The 17,580-nt window shown below is 38.1% G+C and overlaps 2 protein-coding genes across 4 annotated transcripts in view; both read right to left on the reverse strand.

Annotated features, from left to right (window-relative positions):
- Positions 1–7,803, reverse strand: part of LOC107688483 (helicase-like transcription factor) — a 15,752-nt gene extending 7,949 nt beyond the window's left edge. Inside the window, exons 1-22 of one of the 3 annotated variants that reach the window (XM_016486164.1) lie at positions 7,575–7,803; positions 7,253–7,336; positions 6,929–7,083; positions 6,667–6,672; positions 6,370–6,536; positions 6,135–6,268; positions 5,979–6,061; positions 5,517–5,588; positions 5,230–5,421; positions 5,072–5,146; positions 4,899–4,941; positions 4,655–4,759; positions 4,077–4,124; positions 3,869–3,964; positions 3,694–3,785; positions 3,443–3,586; positions 1,840–1,978; positions 1,543–1,678; positions 1,280–1,459; positions 1,091–1,203; positions 743–924; positions 535–654 (exon numbers count right to left, since the gene is read on the reverse strand). In XM_016486164.1, the coding sequence (XP_016341650.1) occupies positions 535–654; positions 743–924; positions 1,091–1,203; positions 1,280–1,459; positions 1,543–1,678; positions 1,840–1,978; positions 3,443–3,586; positions 3,694–3,785; positions 3,869–3,964; positions 4,077–4,124; positions 4,655–4,759; positions 4,899–4,941; positions 5,072–5,146; positions 5,230–5,421; positions 5,517–5,588; positions 5,979–6,061; positions 6,135–6,268; positions 6,370–6,536; positions 6,667–6,672; positions 6,929–7,083; positions 7,253–7,334 (2,364 nt within the window). In that variant the 5' untranslated portion in view covers positions 7,335–7,336; positions 7,575–7,803. Of the gene's footprint in view, positions 1–534; positions 655–742; positions 925–1,090; positions 1,204–1,279; positions 1,460–1,542; positions 1,679–1,839; positions 1,979–3,442; positions 3,587–3,693; positions 3,786–3,868; positions 3,965–4,076; positions 4,125–4,654; positions 4,760–4,898; positions 4,942–5,071; positions 5,147–5,229; positions 5,422–5,516; positions 5,589–5,978; positions 6,062–6,134; positions 6,269–6,369; positions 6,537–6,666; positions 6,673–6,928; positions 7,084–7,252; positions 7,382–7,574 lie in introns of all 3 variants that reach the window. The other 2 variants (XM_016486163.1, XM_016486165.1) reach the window with 2 other exon arrangements.
- A 1,323-nt stretch (positions 7,804–9,126) lies between these two features.
- Positions 9,127–16,899, reverse strand: LOC107688485 (cytoplasmic protein NCK1-like). The gene is made up of 3 exons (XM_016486167.1): positions 16,813–16,899; positions 10,890–11,599; positions 9,127–9,970 (listed from the first exon to the last, which is right to left on the reverse strand). The coding sequence occupies exons 1-3, from the start codon at positions 16,844–16,846 to the stop codon at positions 9,776–9,778; spliced, it is 939 nt and encodes a 312-aa protein (XP_016341653.1). The 5' UTR covers positions 16,847–16,899; the 3' UTR covers positions 9,127–9,775.
- Positions 16,900–17,580: the final 681 nt, after the last annotated feature.

Here is a 17,580-nt window from a genome sequence, read left to right on the forward strand (position 1 = left end):
CGTAATTAGTTACTTTTTTTAGGGAGTAACGCAATATTGTAATGCATTACTTTTAAAAGTAACTTTCCCCAACACCGTGTGTATATATATATACCTGTATATATGTCACACGATCCTTCAGAAATCATGTTCATTTGCTGATTTGGTGCTTGAGAAACATTTCTTATCAACGTTGAAAACAATTGTTCTGATTAAAGGGGTCATATGATGCTATTTTAAAGATCATTATTTTGTGTATTTGGTGTAACCTTTGCAACTTTACAGATCTTCTTTATGCACCAAGAGCTTGTAACACTCCAAAGAGAAAGGAAAACTTGAAATCGCATCATATGACCCCTTTAATAGTTTTGTGGAGAATGTGATGCATTTTTTCGTGATTCTTTGATAAACACAGTTCAAAAGAACAACATTTATTTTAAATAGAAATCTTCTGCAACATAAATGTCTGAGTTTTATCCGATCCCAGAATGACCCACCCGTAACAGTCACATGGTGGAAAAAAACATGCATAATATCAGTAAATGTTAAAGTTACTTTGGAACTTGATCGCCAGTTCTCCCCAGTGGCTGCTCCAGCCTGCATTTCTTCTCCAGGATACTCCACCAGCTCTTTGGTCTTGATCTGAGCACGACACAGGGGACATCTGGCCTGCTCCTGTGAGACAGGAACAAATAATATCCAGAAACGACTATACATATCAGGAGTCTTCAGGGAAACTCTGAGATACTGAAACAATGCTGACCTTCTCCGATCGGATGACCTCACAGATGCAGGGCCTGCAGTACACATGAGCGCAGTAGGTGATGACAGGCTGACGTAGGGAGTCTAGACAGATGGCGCACTCCTCGTCTGAGCCAGAGTTCAGCACCAACGTGATCTTATTGATGAGACGCTCCCGCAGCTCACTAGGGGTCCCAGGATCATCTAACACACATCCAAAACATTTGTTTCCCCAAAGACACACAATACAACTGATTGAGGACCTGCTGCTGTAGTGGTTAAAGCACAGAATGTATCTGTATTTAATCATAATTTCATGTAATAGAATTATATTAATGTAATCAGCAACTGTTTAATCTCTAATTTATACCTGCCCCTGTGTATTTGCCCACAAGACCGGGGTGACAGCAGTACTGCCTCAGACGAACCAGGATGGCCAGCACATCAGCATAGTTTGTCATGATGGTTCCCTCTTCGAAATACCTGTAAATACATTGTTTCTGTTTTTTGTCCTTTATGTAATACTGATGCTCTTCAAAGTAGGCAAAAGTGAGCCCACCTGCCAATGACCTTCCTGCCCTCCTTCCTGACCTGTTCGTACTCCTCCCTCTCTTCCTCAGAGAGAGTCACATGCTGCACAAACACTCTCCGTTCAGGTAACTGCACCAACATGCGCCCAGCCACTTTACTGTTCTTAGTGCGCCTCAATGTGATGCCCTTTACCAGCACTTGCAAGTTCCTGAAAACACATTTACAGTATACGGTAAAAAAATTCAATGCATTGAAAGGATGTGATTTGGGACACAGCTGTTGTTAACATACTTGAGCCCAACTCTGTCGCCCATGGTCACAGGTCTCTGAATGATTCTGCTCCACCACTCCTTCACATCGAAAGGCTTCAGCTTCAAGAAGGACATCAACATGTAGAGATCCTTCAGGGAATTCTGAATGGGGGTTCCTGAAGGTAAAAAATTCACATGATTGGCATCAAGATGAACTTCATGGGTATTACGATAAATAATCCTTCCTTTTGGTAGTATTTAAAGGCAAAACATCACAGAAACGAAGAAATAATCCAGGACTGAGACAGTAATCATGTAAGCTTTTATATGAACGTACCAGACAGGATCCACCTGCGCTCTGACTGCAGCTCCAGTACAGCTTTGCTTTGAAGAGCGTTAGGGTTTCTGATGACGTGACCCTCGTCCAGCACTACTCTCAGCCAGTTCACTTTGTGCAGAGGACTGTTGGCTTTGTTCTACAGTGGGTTAAACATACTTTTTTTATTTCACCATCTAGCCAAAGCTTTAACAGAGTGTCTATTTACACTAAGACCAAATAGCCTGTCTTGTTGGAGAAAACTATTTACACAAACTCCACCAACCATTGTCTAGTTTTACCAAAAATTACAGAAGAAATGAAGCCAGTAACTGGGACAGTGTTGTGAAGAGTACAGACAGTGGATTTGGCTTTTAACGCAACCGACCCAAGTTCGAATCCAACTTTTTCCAATCCCAATCTTCTTCCTTTTCCCTAAGTGTAGATTAGATGCTATTTACACTAAGTGCAAATAGCTATAGATACTATTTACATTATGTTAAAATAGCAGGATATTCTGCTATATATACTACTTATTGCAAATAGTGCCAATTATCTGCACCTCAGTATTGTAGTGCATTATAAAACAGTATGCAATAATGATTTGAGTGTAAATTATAATTTTAATTCACATTTTTAAATGGATGCCACCTTATTGGGACAATAAAGCCCTCCCTACACCTACCCTACCTGATACTTTATTTTCAACTTTTCGATTATTTCCTTCATTTTTATTTAAAATAAATGTCTTTACGATGTGATATGAGATTTGAAAAGGGAGAAATAAACGTTCGGCAAAAGGCAGATTCGAACTCGGGTTGATCGCGTCTAAAAGGCTACAGAACGCATTTTATCACCTACGCCACTGGAGCTGTTGTTTGATGGTCATCTTTTGTAGTGTTGTTGGTGGGCAGAGTTAGCGTAAATAGCCTCTGCTAACAAGGCGGGCTATTTGAACTCGGTGTAAATAGACACTCCGATTTAATAAAGGGGGGAAAGGTATTTAACAGGCTGGATGTGATGTCCTCGCGTTGATAGGATGGCCTGCATATCGGCCGTGACACATGTGGCTCATATTTTTACTGTGCTCAAAAATGTTGCTCTCTTTCTGGACGTTTGAGGACATTTCTACTGATCAGAAGGTCCATTATGGTTAGGGGTAGGAGTAAGGGTGGGCTTCAGGGATAGGGACAAATTAAGATCCCAATAGGCCAGCATCAATTTATAGTTTTATTAAATACACACTGAATATGGTATTATTGCATACTATTTCATAATGTACTACAATACACAGTATCTGCCACTATTTTCACTAAGTATAAATAGCATCTAGCTCTATATACACAAGTGCAAATAGCATCTAACTTAGTACAGATAGTACTCTGTAGGGCTGGGCAAAAAATTGAATGAGATTTTCATGTGAATCGTGTCAGTAAAGCCGCTTCTGGTGATTAGTAGTAAATCTCCCGCACGTGCTTTCAGATGGAGCGGCATTTACTACACAGAGCCGTAGATCACTGACAAGCTACACAAAATCGCGTTCAAAATCGCAGGCGATTCATTGCCGATTTCTGTATTCTGTAGCAGCAAAAACAGCATGAGACCGTGTTTTAAATCCACTCACCCCAAAATCTGATGAAAGCACATTGTATGTTGTGAGAACCACATCTTGCTCAGACAGAAGTTTGACAGATCGGATGCGCTCTGCACCATAGTACAGATACACCTTTAATGTGACATCAGCTCGGATATGTTGCTCAAACTGGTCCTGGATGGATATGAAGTATGAACAAGAGCAATGTGTGTTACTGATTTTTTTTGTTAATGAAATGCTTCAAGAAACTGCTGTTTTATGAGCAGATTTTATACACTCACCAGCCAGTTGCTAAGGACAGACAGAGGACATACAATCAAAGTGGCTCTGGCCCCTGAGCCCCCACTGCCTCCAGATGGGACCTTACCAGTGCCTGCAACCCACAGAGATGGATTCCTGTCAAACTCTCTCATACGGTAATGAACAAACTGAAGAAATGGTCAAAGTTACACCCACCAGAACCCTTCTTCGCACTCTTTTTTGCAGGCCCAACCTGTGAGGAACTGCACTCCAGAGCGGCAGCAAAGTCCACATCATCCAGCAGAACCACTCCTAGGAAGGAGAGAACGGGAATGTTAGCGGTGACTGAAAGTATATCTTACACTATTAGGAAAGTCTGCCTTTCAGTTTACCTGAGAAATTAAAAGACAGGAAGTAAGGGTACCTTTCTTGGTGCTGGCAGGCTTTGTAACAGTTTTCTTTGTGGTTTTTGCTGTAAGAAACACAAAGAAGCATGATACAATCATCAGATTGATGAATATTAATATAATTTTTGCATTTTGCATTTTTATGTAAAGCGACTTACACTACTGTTCAAAAGTTTGGGATCAGTTATTTTTTGTTTAAAAACTTTTCAAAAAAGGATCCTGGAATAAAATGATCATGGTTTCCACAACAACCACAACAACAAAAATTAAGCAGCAACTGTTTTTAACATTGATAATAATAATAATAATAATAAATGTTTCTTGAGCACCAAATCAACATATTAGAATGATTTCTGCTGAAAATTCAGCTTTTCCATCAGAAGAATTAATTACATTTGAAAATATATTACATAAGAAAAGAGTTATTTTAAATTGCAATAATATTTCACAATACTGTTTTTATTGTATTTTGATTAAATAAATGCAGCTTTTTTGAGCATAAGAGACTTCTTTTAAAAATATTTTACAAATCTTGCCAACCCCAAACTTTCAAACAGTAGTGTACATTGCATCAAGACTCAAAATAGAAACCAACCTTTCTTCTGAGGTACATCTTCCTCAATGGTGTCAGCACTGACACCATCAGCATGCAGTCTTTTTAAATGGGATGAACTGACTGGTTCATAAGATTCTTCATGGTCTACACAAATAAATAATATAACAATTGTATGGGTTAGTGTTCTGCAACACATCGTGACTTATTAAATAAAATAATACATATATTTTTTTAAGTTTTCACTTCAGAATGGACTGCAGTTTAATAGATTTACATTTTTTACCTTTTGAGGTTGATTTCATTTTGCAAGTTGAAGATGATCCTTCCTGAAAAGTGATATTTTTGATATATTAATAATGAAACTCTTGCTTCAGGACATTCAAGGTCCTAATAATCCATTATTACAAAACTTGAATTCTACGCTTTATTTGTTTAAGAAATACTTCTGGATCTTACACTTTGTTCCAGTGGTAGAGGTTTCCCATTGTGGAAATTAGAGGCTATCAAGGCAATAGTGGTGAGGGTTTTGCCCTAAAACACAGCAGAAATGTTCTGAGCACTAGTAGGGCTTACTGAGCACTAAAAGAACAACATCCAATCTAAGTTCATCTCACCAGCCCCATGTCATCAGCCAAAATCCCACCAAGCACTTTCTCTGGCCTTTCCTTTACAGCAAAGTTAGTGAGAACGTTAAAGTAGAGGCCACTCTTCTCCTCCCAAAACGGGGGCAGATCGTTGCTGTTCTCACGAGAGGTCATCCACGAGAGCGCCTGCTTTTGATGTGGGAGCAGGGAAGTGCACACCACCTGTACGGACAGACATTAACAGAGACATCTGTAACTGACTGATGGATGAGACTGACAGTAAAAAAAACAGCTGTATGTTCTTTCTGTGCTCTGACCTCTGCTGGCTCCATTTCTCTGGTTTTATCCTCCATTAAATCATCAAATAGCTTGTCAAAGGCATTCTTCAGCTGATGTGATGTAAAAAAAATCAAGTTTTATTAGCCAGTTCATTAAAATTATGCAAAAAGCTTCATAAACATATAGATTGGTGGTTCTCAACTGGTGTGTTGCAGCTCTGTTTGGTCATAAACGGCATGGAAAAACAATGCTAAATGCAACTAATTATGTTATCCAATAAAACAAAATTATGCAAGGAAAAAGAAAATATGATACATACTACATTAAATATTATTAATATTTTTGCATGATTTTTGGGACTGTTTAGGGTCCAGTGTAGACAAAAAAAAAATGGCTGACAACCTCTGATCTAGATTTTACCATACAAAGGCATACCAGACAACTAACAATAATTTATCTTGACATCTTACAACTAACATCGGTCACATCATGAAATTTACCTCTTCTACAGTCAAAGGAATGGCAGACATTTTTGAAGACAAACCAAGAAGATCTCTACCCAAAGATGTTTGTGTTGTGCACCCTAAGATAATAAAATATCAATTATTATGTGTTCACCAAAGAACATTAAGCAGCAAATAAACAAATGAGTGAACCTTTGAACTCAGTGCCAAGTTTGAAACCATGGCGTCTTATCTGATTATGCACAGCGTCTCGGTTCTCCTCTTTGCCCCAGAAGGTGAGGTTTACAGGCATTGAAAATTTATTTGTCTCTCCATAGGGCACAACCCTATTAGGGAGATCAAACACAAAAGTAATCTGCTGCAATGAATTTGCAATAAAAACAACATACCCAACAAATCTGTAGAAAAGACTGAGAAACTACTGTACCCTTCCACCCTGGCCAAATTGTTGTCCATAATGTAGGCCATTGGGGCTGCCAGCTCTTTCTTGATGTGCCCCACCTGACTTCCATACACATTGGCCACCATCACTGCATTTCGGTCATAGGGATTCTGCGGCTGCCTCACCAAGGACACCATCTCTCCTCTGTTGACCTACAACACGTCAAGGTCAAACAATATTCTGGTTATCAAATGAGATTAAATCAGTGATAGAATTATTCAGTTTTACTTTAACCGATAGAGGGCAATATACACTGTGCAGTGGGACAGGTGTGCAGATCACCTGTTCCTGTCAGGTATAAGTACGCCAGAAGAATTAAGCGTGTAGAGATGGAGGGAGAAAATAGTTAATGGCACATGTTGATCTGCAATACATAATAATACTGCAGTCTTGTAAATTATGTACATTTTCATTAAACAAACCTGATCCAAGACATGTAGCTGTGTGGAAAATGCTTATTTTTTTCAGATGAGTGAAATCAGTTCAGTTTCTTTCTATCTATCTGTGTGTGTGCGTGCGTGTGTATGTGTGTGTGTGTTCCTACCGTTCCAGTGTAGTAGCGCAGACCAACAACTGTGCCTTGAATTGAGCCAATCTGAACATTCTCCTCCGGCAGGTCCTGCCCTGAATCCTCTGTTAAATTTGCTATTTCTTGGGATATGGTCATTGTGCCGCCCACATCCAGGAAATCTATGAAGGCTGATGATGGATGACAGCAGGAATTAGAAGTCATTTTAGAGGTGACATCAATTCAGTAGAGTACTAGAGTGTAGCAGCTTTTGCTTTGGACTATAGTTGACTAGGGATGGGAACATCAAAAATATTATTCATTTCACAAATGAATTTGACAGCTGTTGTTTGTTTTTACCGTATCGTGGCGAGGTGGAGGGATTGTGAGGAGGAGCAGCAGTGCGGGGATTGATGTTTATTGATTTGTTTGATGACTGCATGGCTGCGATTAAAACACAAACACGAACCTTCACTGTGCCACTTTGTCCTAACCAGAAAAACAAAGCCCCGTTCGAATGTATAATGAAACAGAGTCAGGGCGTTTAGTTATATAAAATGTCATATAATTGTAGCATAAATAGTAGTTAATAGTAACCCGCTTAATTCAACTAGAATTAACTCTGGTCATAGCAAGCGAAGACGGATTAAGTTAAACTGTTTAGCTGCAAGGCCACACTCACCTCCCGAGTAGACTCCACTACGATAAAAATGTGCTGTAGTTTTGCAAACTGACCTAAATCCAAATGCTACATGAGCGATTAATAGTACAGTGCTATACGGGTTTATTGTAGTTCATAGGCTATGTCGAATCTTAATTACAAGTATCGGTGACGTCTGTCAGCGGCGCGAGTGTTTTGAAACGGCTTATTTCTTCTTCCTCAGTTTTTTGGCGGGTGGCGTCAACAGTAAGGCGCATTATCACCACCTACTGTGTTGGAGTGTGGACCAGAATTATACCCTTACCGCACACATACTAAAAAAAGAAAATATAATAATAATAATAATAAAACATAAGTCGTGGCCTAATGGTTAGAGAGTCGGACTCATAACCCAAAGGTTGCGGGATCGAGTCTCGTACCAGCAAGGATTGTAGGTGGGGGGAGTGAATGTACAGCGCTCTCTCCCACCTTCAATACCATGACTGAGGTGCCCTTGAGCAAGGCACTGAACCCCCAACTGCTCCCCGGGCACCGCAGCAAAAATGGCTGCCCACTGCTCCGGGTGTGTGTTCACGGTGTGTGTGTGTGTTCACTGCTGTGTGTGTGCACTTTGGATGGGTAAATGCAGAGCACTAATTCTGAGTATGGGTCACCATACTTGGCCACATGTCACGTCACTCACTCACTTAACAAACATAAAGAAAATTATCTTGAAGCTAAATTCTTTAAATCAGCTCAGTTTCCCCAGTTTCCCACAACAACAGACAGAGCCAACAACGAATTAAAGGAATACGTCACACCCAAAAATCCATAACTCCAGTCTTGTGAAGTGAAAAGCTGTGTGTTTGTAGTAAACAAATCCATTTTTTTGGACTGAATTGCTTTCAGCTAAAATACGACTCCTCTTGGGTGATTTATAATTCCCTACTCAGGCCCGGTTCCAGCATTACATTACTAGTGTCATGTGCAATGGATTTTTGATTGCATGCATTGTTTTGGTTATGTAGGCCTATGCTGGCTTGCTTATTGGATGATTGTAAGGGCCTGCAGATAGTGTGTTGGTAACTGTACTTTTTTTTTTAAATGTGTGTAACATTTCATTTTCTTAGTTGGTTAAGTATAATCTTTTGATTTGTGTGATGTCAAGGGTGCAGGAAGTATTGGGGTGCTGAGGTGCTGCAGTACCCCCTTTTGTCTCAGGTTCATAAACACAACACTTTTTAATGAAGAAATCAATCAATTTGAAACCAGTAAAGATTCAGTAAGGAATTATCTCTAAATTTTAAGTGGGCTACGGATCTTATTAAATGCTTTAATTAAATTGTTTTAGTTGTACATCATTTTATTTCTTTCTACCATTCAATTCCTCTTGTGTCTTGATTGATGTTCAGGGTCTATAAAATTAACGAGGGAGCCAGAAACAATAAAACTTGTTTCTTTGGATGTTTTGTGGTATAGCCTATATCTTATAGATATATATATTGATAAAAAAAAATGTGTGATGCAGAGTATCTCTACAGTAAATGCATTTAATAAAAAGGCAAACTAGTATGTATAATACTTTATTTATTATTAAAAGTTACATTTATCGAGAAGTGTTAAAGTAAAAGAAAACTAAAAGTTCATTGTGGAAGGAAACAACATTCACAGTATACAAGTTGGTACAATTGCAAATTAGTAGCTAAGCAAGAAAATGAACAAAGATTCAGCCCTGACAGTATAGTCTCCGTAAAAGTTCAGTGTAGATTGTAAGGAAAGTTTTGGCACTTGCAAAAGAACAACATAGCAAGAAACGTCATGAAAGGTTGAAATTGCAGTGATAATTCATTTAGAATGATGCATTCTCCAGCATCTTAACACTTTTACCACTTCAAAAACTGAACAATCACAATAAGCCTAAAGTATGAACATAAAGTACATGCAAAGGGCTAGTAAGAAAATGATTTTTGGACTGCTGCACTGGAACAGCTGTACAATTACAGCTTATCATAGCTTATCATCCTGATATATACTAGAGTTTGCATTTCAATTTGCTGAATATCCTAAATTGGAGCAATGCTGAAGCAAACACATCTTCACTGTATGTATTTGTAAAACCAACAACATTTACATTTAAACATTTAATCAAAGGAGTTTTCACACTATCCCAATGCACAGTCAACTTAGTTTCATGTTGTTGCAGATAGGGTTAAACGTTGCAGAGTCTGTAGCTCTTAATAGGCTCAGGTTAATGCTTTAATCAGGTACAGTTTATCTCCACGTTCACTGGTAAATATGGGAGCCTTTTTGTAATGTTCCACCAAATCCTCCATGGAGCCGAACTTGCGCTGACCAATGCAGTAGAGTCCATCTTTTAGCTGCACCTTGAAATGTTTGTTCTTGTACACCGCCTTCAGAGAGATGGAGAAGTCGTTTGGCTGGAAAGTAAAAAATGAAAAGTTGTGTTCACCAAAACGCACAAACGAAATTATAAAGTATATATGATTATACTTTGAAAATTATACTTAAAGGAATAGTTCACCCAAAAATGAAAATTTACTGAAAATGATTCACCCTCAGGCCATCCAAGATGTAGATGAGTTTGGTTCTTCATTGGGACAGATTTGGAGACATTTAGCATTACATCACTTGCTCAATGGATCCTCTGTGAATGGGTGCCATCAGAATGAGAGTCCAAACAGCATCTTGTGAAGTGAAAAGCTGCATGTTTGTAAGAAACAAATCCATCATTAATGTGTTTTAACTTTAAACTGTTACTTCTGGAAAAAAATATGAGTCCATTATCCATAACAATGCTTCCTTCTGTGAAAAATTCCATACCCTGTTGTCCTCTCACATCAAAATCAACACTTATTTGTTTAGAATGGCACTGTTTTCACTTGTAAATGGTGCTTGATCTGTGCATATTTCTCTCCTGATTCAGACGAGACAATTATTCACAGGAGAAAGCAATATTATGGACAGAGGACTCATATTTTAGCTATTTTGTCTGTTATAAACAGTTCACTTCACAAGACGTTAATTTATAGACTGGAGTTAGGTTGTGGATTATTATGATGTTTTTATCAGATTTTTGGACTCTTATTCTGACGGCACCCATTCACTGCAGACAATCTATTGGTGAAAATGTGATGTAATGCTTAATTTCTACAAATTTGATGAACAAACAAACATCGTTTTTGATGTCCTAAAGTTGAGTAAATCTGCACAAATATTTGTATGCATTTTTTGTGAACTAAAATGCATAATGTCGTGTATACCACCAGAATCTGGTTATATGGTTATAGACAATTAAATAAAATAATTGTTTCGTTAGTTTCAATTAAATTGAATTACCGTAGACTCGCTATCTCTGATGAGGAAGTCACCATCCACTCCCTTCTGGTTCAATACCATCTCAGCCTGATGTCGTGTCAATTTGCCATAGTACCATGGTTTTCCTCCAAACGTTCCATCCATAGAAGGCTTAATGTCATAGTTTGTAGTAGGTGGTCCTGAAATCCCCAGTTCTCTATGTGTTTTCTGTACAACTGTAACATAGTTCTTGGGCACTAAACCCACTTGCCCATTTTCCTTTCTACACTTCCACCATTCAGGATCGTTCTCAGGTTTCTCCAGCACATCCATAAGTTCATCCTTGTTGAAATTCAGCTCCTCGGCATTGCCGGAGCTAAAATGATAAAGCGCCTGTACAGTCTGCAGAACCTGAGAGCCATTGTTATTGTGCCCCACAGAGGCCAGTCTATCTTTAAGAGAACTCATGGAGTCGGCCCTCATTGTCCCGTCCACATCCTCTGTGACATAATTGGAGGGAAACCATCCAGAATGGCCATTATAGGTTCCTCGCCACCAACCGTCGCTGCACTTCTCCATGACGATGACCCTTGTGCCCTTCACCAAAGACAGTTCATCGCCCTGCTCTGCGGTGTAGTTAAACTTGACCAGCGCAGGCAGATTGAGGTCATACAGTCGCTCATCGCAGTCGTATTTCTCTGCGCTGGAGGGCAAATCTCGCATACAGCCTTTCTGCTTCACCTTCCCGATCCCTGCAAAAAGTGTTATGTAATATGAGCATTTGGACAATGATGTTTCTTATAGGGCAAATGTGCTATTAAGAAACATTAATACTCACAAGCTAGCATAGTCTTACTTTACCATTACAAACATAATTTAGCTTTATAATGTGAAATTGTCAAGGTTACACTTATATATTCATATGCTACCTTAATTAATCCCCAAACAAGACAAATCCTGATATATTTTCCATTGAAAATGAACCTGAAGCTCCTAAAAGTAACAACAAATAATTTACAAGTGTGGGGTTAGTAAGCTATTTTAATGGTTATAAAAGAAGCTCAACAAGGCTGCATCTATTTCATCAAAAATAGAGTAATTTTGTGAAATATCATTACAGTTTAATATAACAGTTTTCTATCTATTATTCCTGTGATGGCTAAGCAGAATTTTCAGCAGTCTTCAGTGTCACATGATCCTTCAGAAATCATTCTATGCTGATTTGCTCAAGAAACATTGATATTATTATCAATGTTGAAAACAGTGCTGCCTAATTGTTCTAATCGATTCACCATGATTCATTTTTATCAGTATTCTTGATGACTAGAAAATAGCATTTATTTAAAATAGAAATCTTTTGCAAATGTATTAATGTGTTTGCTGTCACCTTTGATCAACTGTATATGTCCTTCCTTTATAAGAAGAAAAAGAAAAATCATCCAAATATATTCTACAGAATCATTACTTTTCTCTGTCCCACTTTTGGTAAACTGGTTCAATAACAGTGTTCCGGTTACACAGTCACAGACCAGCTGACAGCCAAACCCCTAATAATTTATGTGCTACAGACTTCAAATCTGCAAATCATGTAGACCAACTATCATCCTGTGTCTTCATGACTTTCCAGTAAACACTGACAAATTGACATGCCATCCATGTTTGACAGGTTTACCCTCTTGCATAAATTGTTTTACATGACTACTAAATCAAGTCAGGAAAAACACACCCTGAAATTCCAATTTAGTGATTTGGTAATGAAACATCAGTTTTGATCAGTTTATAACACTCATTTCTGGGCCTGAATCCACTGGATGAGTCTGTGTCTACAAAACGATAAAACATACACCCATTCCTGTCAACATCTCATTCTTCTTTGGGAATATTGTGGATCATAATGAAGATGTAAAGACGCAGAAGTCTGTTTTATAATAATTTGCAACTATTAAGTATCAAACCTCAATATAATTGTCTCTGCATACATATGTACACTAAAAATATGTACACTCCCGTTCAAAAGTTTGGAATCACCATCAAAGTTTTTAAAAGAATCTGATGCATGTTCAGCAAGGATGCATCAAATTAAATTAACAAATTCAGCTGATGTTTCATCTCATGCTTTCTGCAGCATTTCCCACAGGTGTTAGTGTTATAGGCTTTTAGGGCATTTCTCACTGGCCTTGCGATCGAACGGTTCTCACAACAGGACAGCTTTTTATTTACTTATTTAAGTTTCAGATTAAACTTTATTTGTGAAACTCTGCCTAAAGGCCAGCAGCTTCCCAGAGTCTTCTCCTCACTGTTGCTGATGAAACTGATATTTGACATGTAGTTTTCAATAAAGCAGCCAGCTGAGCACCAGTGAGGGGGCTGTTTTCTAACTAGAGACTCTGATGTACTCCTCATTTTGTTGTTGAGCAGCAGGGCCGTCCACTTCTCTCTGTACTGGTTAGATCCAGTTTGCTCTGTTCTTTCTTTCAAAAGTCGTCAGAAGAACAATAGGCTGATGAGTTTCTTCAGAAACATGTTTCTTTTTGCCTATGTTGAAACTAAAATTGGCCTTCAGAAATCTGAGTGCACCCAATATTCAAGCAACTAAATAAATTATGTTTTAGACACTTTATCGTAGCACAATCATTTTCATCTGTGCTAATAATAAGAAAGGTGCCAGACTAGAATAATAAAATATTACATTTTATATATTTTAAAATTAATATTTAATTTATATATGTATGCATTTTAAATTCTATTTTATAATTTTGGTCGCACTTTATTTTAGAAGGTCCCATTCTCACTGTTAATAAACCATTAACTATGACTCTTGCCTCAATAAACTCCTAATGTGATGCTTATTAATAGTTGGTAAGGTAGTTGTTAAGGTTAGGTATTGGGTAGGATTAGAATGTAAAATATGGTCATGTACAGAATATGTGCTTTATAAGTACTAACAAACAGTCAATATGCTAGTATGCATGCTAATAAGCAACTATTAATAGTGAGGATTTGTCCCTATACTAAAGTGTTACCATCATTTTTACAATTAAAGTAGAATTTATAAATGTATACATTTTCAATTATATTTTACGTTTAGAAATGTAAACTGAACTTTAAAATGTATGTAAAAATGCATAAAATATAATACTGTTATTTCAAACAGAGAAAATAATTAGAAACAAAAAACTGGCCAGTTAAATCAATGGCATTTTGGTTAACAGATGCATGATTATTATTTTTTAAATATTACTTTTAATATTGTCATAACTTTTTGAATAGTCTTAGCATATGCTGCTTGTATATGTAAATTGGGCATTACTTTTTTTTAAATTTTCATAGTGATTACAAACTGTTGAATAGTCTTTCTGCTGATATATAGTTGGTGTATGTAAATAACACAATACTTTATTGGTATACCACACCTATACACTTTTTCATCAACTTATTCCTCATTGCCTTCAAACAGAGATCCATACATGGGTAGTTAGAGTTGTGTATACTGTCTATAAAACACAGTTAACTCATAAGAATGTCCAAGAAATGGTAAAAAAGGAACCGCCTTCTCCAAATGAAAAGGAAATCTAATTTTTGCATCCATGAACATCAACAGGAAGAAAAGCAGAAGAGTGATAGAGAAGCTTCCTGTAAAATAAACACCAGCAGAAAAAAGTGGGACAGAGTGATCCAGTTAACTCATTAATATGTGTGGAATTACAGAGCTCATCTGCTCCATCAAAATTAAACTTTCCAAACTCGTCCGCACCAGCCAATGTATTCCAAGCGACCATGCAAAAGTCACAAGCATAAAACTGGAGGGAAACAAGTTGTCAGTGATAAATCACTATCATGGTCATCCGTGACGCAACCAATTCGAGAGGTAAAACCATCATGAGGATGTGTGGAAAAGCCAATTAAGTCAAAAATTGTATTTCAATGGAAATTCCAGGCAACGGTAATGAAAGCAGGATCCACACAGATATTAACTGTCTTCATGACGTGACTCAAGGACGAAGCTTGAGGCACTGTGTCCTGTCTGCTTTTGTTTCATTTCCTCTGACAGCCAGAATAACGGCAGCTCAGCTTTCCAGTCAATTTCCCAGTTTTCCACATGCGGAAAAACATTCAAAAGCAGAGATAAGGCACAATTCATCCTAAAGTAAAAACCTTGGCAACACAAAGTTCTATACGAAAAGATGCCAGGAACAGCATTAGGATTGTCATAAAGTCTTGGAGTGGACTTCAACTCAAAAGCCGAACAGAGATGCAATGAATATAAGGTTTGTAACCGAGTTTGCATACGCCTCACAAAGTTTGCATTTTCCAATTTTGCCATTTTTCCAAAGAAACATACCTCAACATTTTGAATCGACCTAATTTTGTTGTCATCTGCCCTCAATATTGAATTAGATCTCTCGCTCAGCCCAGGTTTCGAAAAAGCCGAGTGTGATTATCAATGTAATGTGACCCATGGCAAGCTGCATTTTCATATCCACGACAGGAACCGGGCGAACGCAGCCAAATCACCCCGCCTTTATTTCTGTTCGGACTGAGCTCACTCCACCAATGACATCATAAGACAAATAGCCTCTTCACAAACAGATGTAGCGTCCAAGAACTGTCAGCAAAGGTAGCGCCGTTAATTCTCAGAGTGACGCAACACACGCATCCACATGAATACAAAGCCTAATAAACTTCAGCATGCGTTTCTATTCACTTTTGACCTCTGTCCTTTTCTTGTCTCATTTCAACCAACGATATATTTGGTTTTGTGGCTAATTTTCCGCAACAGGTTTTCGAATGCAAAATTACACAAATAAAACTTGAGACATTTTCCCTTTGTGCTGGAATCGGTCACGCCCCCGTTTGGTATACAATAGCCTCTCTGAACTTCCACGGCATACTAATGCACAGAGAGAGAAAGAAAGGCAGACATGGAGAGCTGGCAGGAGGCCATCATCAGAGCAGCCTGCAATTTTTCCCCTCTTCTCTTGAATTTCCAAGTTTGGCTATTCAAAAGTGAGCAAACAAAACAAGCGAACGCAAATAAGGAGTCTCATTTGTTGAAGTGTTCTGTCCCGTTGCTACTGTTCTTTTGTCCTCCAAGATCCGCTGCTTCACTCTGCCAAGTCACGACACCCCACTCTCTTGTCCACTGTAATACGGGGAATAAAACACTTTGAAATGCTGAATGTGTTACAAAGGGGATGAAGAACGTAATGAGAGAGAAAGAAACACAGAGTCAAAGGCCTCAATTATTCATTGCCTCACATCCTTCTGTTTTCCTGCGCTAGAAATCTGCGTTGAATTAGAGAGCTTCCGGCCGCCTTCACAGAGCAGCTCAAGTTGACAGTAGAGGAGGTTGAAGGGGGCCTGTATGGGTTTCTGCTTTGATTTTAGTTTTTTAAGAGTGTCCAAGCTAGCCCGAAGGGCCTGGGGCTATTTCCTCCCTCTCTTATGGCCAATTGTATAGAAAAAAGAAAGTATTTGAAGTACCTGAGTGTTGCCTAAGTGCCCTGTAAAATGTATGTCACTGGGCTCGTGGTTGTGCGTATGAAATTATATGAGTGACTCATCCAGGTTTACGACATAAGTCACCAAAAACATATCATAATGCACTTAAACTCTAAATTACTTTTTCATATTTTTAATGTAAAAATATACTGAATAATACCAAACTGAAAAAGACAGGAATTTTCCCGTTACTCTGCACATACAGTCTTTGGAACCCTTATCTGCCCACTTTCAGCTGATCATAGATGGCAAAATAACCACAACAGCCATTACAATGGGCTGAAAACACAAGTATAACTTACAAATCACATCCAGTATGAAGAAGCTCACAGATACAGTTCTTTCTTCAGAGATTTAAGTTAGTATGTCAAAAGTACTTGCATACAGAATAAAGGCAACAACTGTTGTAAGCAAAAGTGTTATTTTAGTCCTTCAATGGAAAAGATGATAAATATGTACTCACGGAAGAAGTGTTTGAAAAGGTTGGCCATATCCATTCCCAGCTCTGCGAGCAGCCCCCCACTCTCACACACCACCACTCTCTCTTTCTCTCTCTGTAACAGAGCAGCAGCTATTCCATGAGAACTTCCTGAAAGTCCAGAGTTATTGACAGAGCGCTCTCCACCCCACACACATGACTGTCCTCAGCCAATGGTAGTCAAGGGGTCCTTTCTATAGACTCTGTAGTGGCTGGCTGGGCCTCAAACACCTACAGGGTCTTCTGTGGAAACTCAAGGCAACTATGTATATCACTATTATAAGTTAACAGACTAGTTTCTAGTTTCTCTTCTTTGTATTTCACCTCTAGTCTAGCTTTCTATTAACCCTATAATATTGTTGGCTTTTTGATTAATTAAGGCACTTTGGATAAAAGTGTCTGTAAACAGTAAAACTGTATGAATGAACATTAATGCATATTCTATATTTATATTCTATATTTTTATATTGACTTCTTCTGCATTCAAGGTATACTTTTCTGTCAGTACATGAATGTCAAGGTAATGAACTTGGAGTCACTGGCAGTTCAGATGCAGAAACAGTTACAGTTATAGGACTTATATTTCGTAATGATAAATATTAAAGGTAATTGTTTGGTTCTAAGCTGGTGGCCCCAAAATAGGTCACAATGTAAATTTAAGTTGAAACACTAAAATGATTAACTGGGGAGAAATGAAAACTAAAATTGAGCTACAACTAAAACTACAACTGAAAAAAAAAATAAAAATAAAAA

This window comes from Sinocyclocheilus anshuiensis, unplaced genomic scaffold (assembly GCF_001515605.1).
Source record: "Sinocyclocheilus anshuiensis isolate Anshui unplaced genomic scaffold, SAMN03320099.WGS_v1.1 scaffold329, whole genome shotgun sequence".
In the NCBI taxonomy this organism is placed as follows: Eukaryota; Metazoa; Chordata; class Actinopteri; order Cypriniformes; family Cyprinidae; genus Sinocyclocheilus; species Sinocyclocheilus anshuiensis.

What these genes read in the sequence shown, in the direction of transcription:
- LOC107688485 (XM_016486167.1), bottom strand. Translation starts at nt 16,846, where the DNA reads ATGGATATGGCCAACCTTTTCAAACACTTCTTCC. An exon ending in CCTTTTCAAACACTTCTTCC is followed by an intron (nt 11,600 to 16,812) that starts GTGAGTACATAT and finishes CACTTTTTGCAG; the next exon opens with GGATCGGGAAGGTGAAGCAG. An exon ending in TCAGAGATAGCGAGTCTACG is followed by an intron (nt 9,971 to 10,889) that starts GTAATTCAATTT and finishes TTTACTTTCCAG; the next exon opens with CCAAACGACTTCTCCATCTC.